The sequence below is a fragment of the Ambystoma mexicanum genome, chromosome 14 (assembly GCF_040938575.1).
Source record: "Ambystoma mexicanum isolate Mex_15411 chromosome 14, UKY_AmexF1_1, whole genome shotgun sequence".
NCBI lineage: Eukaryota > Metazoa > Chordata > Amphibia > Caudata > Ambystomatidae > Ambystoma > Ambystoma mexicanum.
This window is the reverse complement of record NC_090940.1, coordinates 9,915,163-9,921,452: the sequence shown is the minus strand read 5'-3', so window position 1 is coordinate 9,921,452 and position 6,290 is coordinate 9,915,163. Positions and strand designations below refer to the sequence as shown.

Sequence of the window (6,290 nt, the reverse complement as noted above, 5' to 3'; positions counted from 1 at the left end):
GCCACCGGTTGATTGCTTACCCCAAGCTCTGTATGGGCTCTTTCCTTTCTTTCAGTTGCAATTTGCAGAGCACACGCAATACTGAAATGCCTAAAGTTGTTTTTGAATTTTTATTCTGAGTTGTGTACCAAGCGAACGTGTTGAGTGGAGGGGGGGTGGGGGGAGGCTGGGGAGGGGGAGGGAAGGGAATTAGAAACACAAGACTAGAGTTTATCATTGCTTTGCACTTCACACCTTTCTATGTTTTTTATATAAATGTTACACGAAAATAATATAAGGGAACAATGTAGAAGCAACCATTTTTGCAATTGTCTTGTAGTAGAAAATGCAAATAAAAACATTTTAAAAAAAAAAAAAAAAATGAAAGATGCAAGGCTTTGCTAATTGACTCTAAACCAAGAATATTTGTGCGAGATAAATACATCACTCATTGAAGCTGGCTCTACTCGGGCGTCCAGACCTTTGAGCCATCCCAGGTCAGATAAGACAAGGACAGCGCATAGTGATTAAGACTGCTTTATTTATTACACATCCAGGTACAGTGTTCCATATAAGTTAATCGCTACATCGTCCTTGTCTAGGGACTTTGGAAAGTCATCCACCACCACGGAGTCCCCGTGCTAGACTCAAAGGCAAAGTTGGAAGCCCTGCTTCCCCTCTGCTCCATCGACATTATCTTAAATAAGCTAAAATGTTCCTTCACAAAACAACTGAGTCCAAATAAACGGTTACGAGACATGATGTTTACCGCATACGCCCTTTGTGTCCAGTGCAGTGCCACTCGTACAAAGACAAACAGTTGCTATGAAGAGTGGGAGCGACGTGTTTGTGCATGCTGGGAGCAGAGGAAGCGGGACTACCTCCGCTTCCCGGGCCCACTCTTGCTGACTTTGTTGCTGCTGGACTTGCTGGAGGATTTGGAAGTGAAGAGTCGTGTCATGAATTCAGAGACATCAGGGAGTTCTGGGTTGGAATTCAGCATGTTCATCGACTGCTCCATTTCCTACAAAAGGAGGATGCACAGTTACAAAATATAGAAACCCAACAAGATGGCCACATGGCAAAAGCTAGCAGCCCATACCCAAGGCTACTGTTAAAGTCTTGGGAGGAGATCTGGGCTGCTCGGCATCAAACATACCTACTCAGGTATGTTGCCTTTCAGCACTAAGTGGCAAAATATCAAAATAACCCCTGAGAATTATTATTCATACGCACTAAAAAACGGAGATACCCTCAAAACAGATGCTGGAGTAGATTACAACAGAGCTTGAACACCAGCGTGGTAGAATCGAGGCGCTAACAGGAGAACACAGTGTAATTCAAGCAGTAAAGGCAGACAGCGTACGTCTTCTTGTGCTGCGTTCGGAGCCCTTGTGCATGGACGCATGCTGGTGGTCGCCGATGAGCCACTGGCCCTTTTAAAGGGAGAACCTGTAAACAGTGATTATACAGGTGTAACTAGCGGCTCCTCGGAAGGAGCACCGCATGTGATGCAGAGAGGATTGCATTCATGTTGCACTGCTCTCCACGCTGATCCCAGCCCTAAGCGCAGTAACGAAGAGCTTGCATGGCGGAGCAGCTCTTGGCAGATTTAGCCAATGGGGAGGCTTCGATTACCACCAGCTTACATCTCAGTTCCTAGACCCCGACCCCCCCTGCCAAGGAAGCGCAAGAGCTCGAATCCGTTACACCTTTGACATGCACATGTTCTGGAAAACACTACTTTCCACTTCCTTTATGGCATCTACTGTAGGAGAATCTTGCTGGTTGGTAACCATTTTTAACCACAATGGGCCAAAGACGATGTTCAGAAAACCTGGCAAACAAGTCAACACAAAACTTACACTATCACATCACCAAGCATTTCTCTGAATACTACCCTAGAATTGGGTGTAGAAGACGAGGAAGGAGGAGAACAAGGAGTCGTCTATGCACCAGTCTCTTAAATGTTGGCGTAATCGGCAGAGTATTTGCAGGATGTAGTACGGTTGAGGGAGTGGGGGTGAGAATGACTTGCCTGTAGAGGTAAAGTTCCCGAGAAGCCATCCTCCATGCAATGAGCAACAGGCAAGACTAATCCCTTGGCTTTGGTGTTCCTTTCTCTCCCCTGTGAAAGTTAGGCAGGTGCAGCAACCCCTCTTGAACAAAATCGGTCCTGAGCGGCACAGATTGAGGCCACAAAAGACCAATCGGAACCATAGAAGACCGCTTTCTTTGCCTCTCAGTATGGCAATGCTCACTGAACGGACCACAGTAAAAATATTAAGACTCAAATCCAATGTCTCAGATGGTCGATTTCGATCGAGCATGCTGGAAAAGCAACACAAAAGCCACATACTGGCAGCAGTCAACATAACCCTCCCCCCCCTATCCCCCACTTGTAAACAATATCCTTCAGAGGGCAGGTTAGTGGGTTGATGAAGACCACCATCCATAAGACAGAACATTACATAAAGTCCTCGAATGGATAGCTTCCTTCCAAACGTCTTATGTGATGAGACTGCCTAAGCAGTGCAAAGGCAGGAAGAAAGGCACACTATTAACCAGAACTGATCGATGAGCCACTCTGCCAGTAGGACTCGCTACAGCAATGTTTCACCTGGCCAATGAGCAAGGCAGTGGCATAGGTGCCCAAGTGCTAGACTGACCTGTTCCATAAAAGAATCAGATTACAAAGCGGAGCTGGCCGCTTGACCTCTTGCCGAATGAGCTTGGATGCCTTCTTACCCGGGAAAGGATTCGATTGTGGCTAACCCTTTACCTTTCGTAGCCCAGCAAGCACAACAAACACTAGACTGCTCATTTAGTATACCTTGGACCTGGAGAACTAAAACTGGAGCTCCTTTTAGGATCCGGATTATGAAACCACTCCATGTAGGATGGATGAAGAGGGTAAACAACCGCAAAAAAAAAAAAAAAAAAAAAAAAAAAAAAAATAGTTCCTAAAAGAGGCAATACTCTGCGTGCCCTAATACGGTCCTACTCTCAAATCCAACCTTCCCTTAATAAAAATGCGCTCTCAAAGCCACTCCCCCCCCCGTCCCTTAAATAGCGCTCTTAAAACCACTATTCCCTTAAAGAAGAGCTCTCAGCAACTGGACCTGCACGTCGGCTAAGATCTAGGATAGCGCCGTGGCCTCTTGCCTGGGACTTGGCAGAAGCGCTGCTCTTCTTCACCTCTTAATGCAGAGCTGCTGGAAATACAGAGCTAATCGGGCAGAACTCTGGAGTTGGACGAAAGACACCGCATGAGGATTTGCCATATGACCCATTTATGGTCACAATTGGGGTCCCTTCTAAGGATGTAATGCGTGCAGGCAGCTGAGAATCAAGTAAACGTTGAAGGGATGGCAGCAGCACAAAAGTGCACATCTGCCATCATGCAGGGCAGGAAACGGGTTGGAATAAGATGCAGCTGCGCTCTGGCAAGGCTGGTCAGAACACTGCCCTGTCCCCAGAGCCTTGCCCCTGACACTAACCGATCTGCTCTGCAGCTGCGTTATCACATGGCGTGCAACCCACGCTTCAGCGAGAAGGTGCCATCAGGACACTCTGCGGCGCTGCAGAGTCTTCTGAAATCGTTCAGTTCGTTGAAGCGCGGGTTGCTCATGGGTGTGGTAACTCCGCTTTGGAACAGAATACTCCTAGCGATATCTGCCCTGAAGCAGAGTTATCACATGCACGAGCAACCCGCATTACAACAAGCAGAAACTTTCAGTAGACTCGGCATGGGATACTGAATAAAGAAAGAAAAATCGTCACATACTTGGCTGCAGCTGCCCAGACTGGTATATATGTCCTGCAATGTATAGACATTTATTTTATTAGGGCGAGTAGTATGACCAACAACAACTGCACAGCCCAACTTCCATTAATAGCTCAAAAGTGTTTCTTACTGAATCACTATAAGACATGTATTGCAAATGACAAATTGCGGACATTCCCGTAATGTTCTGTGTATGCCCCCGCTTCCCCAAAGCACGCCCCTCCAAGCACGAGAGGGTCCCTCCCACACCAATACCTTTTCTTATTTTATTTCCAGCACTGCCATCCTGACTACCAAAAAAAAAAAAGAAAAATCGCTCTAAGTTTGGCGGGCAAAGAATCAATGTCCTATTTATTTGTATGGTTAAAGTGGTCCATGAAATGAAATGCTGAAAACCCCAATAGTAGCGGATGATGGGTTGGCGCCCCACTTACTCGTCTCATGTCTGGATCACTGGTGTTCACGACTTTAGGCAGGAGCACAAAGATGAGCAGAGGCAGCGCCATCATCATCACCTGCGGGAGGAAGAGAAAGGAAGAGGGGTCATCCAGGGCGCCCAGCAGTGGCAGGACGAGCGGATCTGCACAACAACAAAAAAAAGAGCACCTAGAAATCCTGCTAAATGCCTGGCCAGAACCTCCATGTGCCGTAGAGGGGGACAGTACAAGGACTGCCCAGACGACCACCTTCTGAAGGAAACCCTGCATCTCCCCCTGCCCTCCAGCTGCAGAAGACCATGAAATGCTGCCACGACGACACATTTCCACAACTCTCCCCACTGCCTGCAATGACATTCTAGAGACCCGGAGAGACGCGGGCCATGCAGCACCATCCCGTTACGTAGCTCTGCTTACACACTCACTCCGTGAGAGGGGCAACCTCTCTGCACTTAAAGGAATGGTTTGCCCACAACATTTTATTGCAAAAAAGATGGGCAATAACAAAATAAAAATCGATTGGCACTTAAAAGTGCCAATGTAAAATTTTGAGAAAATGAAAAAAGGAAGCACATGGGGGCATCCATTTTGTGAAATGGATGCCTGCCTGTGCTTGCTTTTGCGGCACTAATGAAGGAAAAGCCAGCCAGCTGTAGTAAACAAAAGCTACCACTGGGTGGCTTTTCTTTCATTGGTGCCGGCACTCGGAGGACGCAGACCGGAGACTACAGGCAGAAAAGCTGCAGCTGCATCTCAGTGAGTGCTATTTTTTTAATAAAAAGAAACACTAGCTGCGTTTTTTTTTTTTTACGTTTTCCGAGCTGGAGGAGCCCGGAAAACTTAGAAATAAAACTGCAGCTTTAAAAACGTATTTATGTTTGCGGTAGCTTTTGAAGCTACCGCAAACATAAATACAACGTTAGTGTGTTTGAAAACGCTGCGGTTTTTCTTTCAAAGTTTCTCAGGCTCGCAGGAGCCTGAGAAACTTGGAAAGAAAAAACGCAGCATTTTCAAACACAACTGCGTTGTGTTTCTGCTGCCTTGGCTTTCACTTTGGGTCTCCGGTGCTCCCCTGGCGGAGCACCGGTGACCCAAAGTGATAGCCACGGCAGCAGAAATACAACGCGGTTGTGTTTCAAAAACGCTGCAGTTTTTCTTTCCAAGTTTCTCAGGCTCCTCTGAGAAACTTGGAAAGAAAAACCGCAGAGTTTTCAAACACAATAAAGTTGTATTTATGTTTGCGGTAGCTTCAAAAGCTACCGCAAACATAAATACAATGTTTTTAAAGCTGCGGTTTTATTTCTGTGTTTTCCGGGCTCCTCCAGCTCGGAAAACGTAGGGAAAAAAAAAAACGCAGCTAGTGTTTCTTTTTATTAAAAAAATAGCACTCACCGAGATGCAGCTGCAGCTTTTCTGCCTGTAGTCTCCGGTCTCCGTCCTCCGAGTCCCAGCATCAATGAAGGAAAAGCCACCTAGTGGTAGCTTTTGTTTACTACAGCTGGCTGGCTTTTCCTTCATTAGTGCCGCCAAAGCAAGCACAGCGGCGGGCATCCATTTCACAAAATGGATGCCCCCATGTGCTTCCCTTTGAGCTTCATTTTCTCAAAATTTTACATAGGGACTTAAAAAAAAAGTGCCAATCGAATTTCAAGGCCCAAGAATAATTACTGTATTCCCTTGTTCCCTTCCCGCACTGAAGCGCTTTGCAGCACTCAACCTATGTATAAGCGCTGTATAAATAAAAACTTACAATTACAGCGGAGCGAACAATGATTGGTTGGCCACCTGGTCTGAACGTTAATCTTACTACCCCACCGTCTCCTGCACTAAGCAGGTATAAGTCATACACATAGGACAGTGAAAATCTACCAGCAATTCTTTGATCGTTCTAATGAGGTTGTTCAGTCCAAATTACCTAGATGTTAACCTTGTGAATGGATGCGGCCCTTCTCCCAATTGGATGGCACCTGTCTTCCTTCCAATGCTGGCAAAATCACAGCATTTTATTCAGTCACTGGAAAGACATACCTGCAACTAACTACATCTGCAGTCCAGCCGGCCCTTTAACTGATAATGTTAGTATAAAC

At 46.3% G+C, this 6,290-nt stretch overlaps 1 protein-coding gene across 1 annotated transcript in view; it reads right to left on the bottom strand.

The window, feature by feature from the left end:
- Positions 1-500: 500 nt before the first annotated feature.
- Positions 501-6,290, bottom strand: part of EMC7 (ER membrane protein complex subunit 7) — an 85,186-nt gene continuing 79,396 nt past the window's right edge. Inside the window, exons 4-5 of the mRNA XM_069638403.1 lie at positions 4,201-4,281; positions 501-1,003 (exon numbers count right to left, since the gene is read on the bottom strand). Coding sequence (XP_069494504.1) covers positions 857-1,003; positions 4,201-4,281 — 228 coding nt within the window. The 3' untranslated portion in view covers positions 501-856. The remainder of the gene's footprint in view (positions 1,004-4,200; positions 4,282-6,290) is intronic.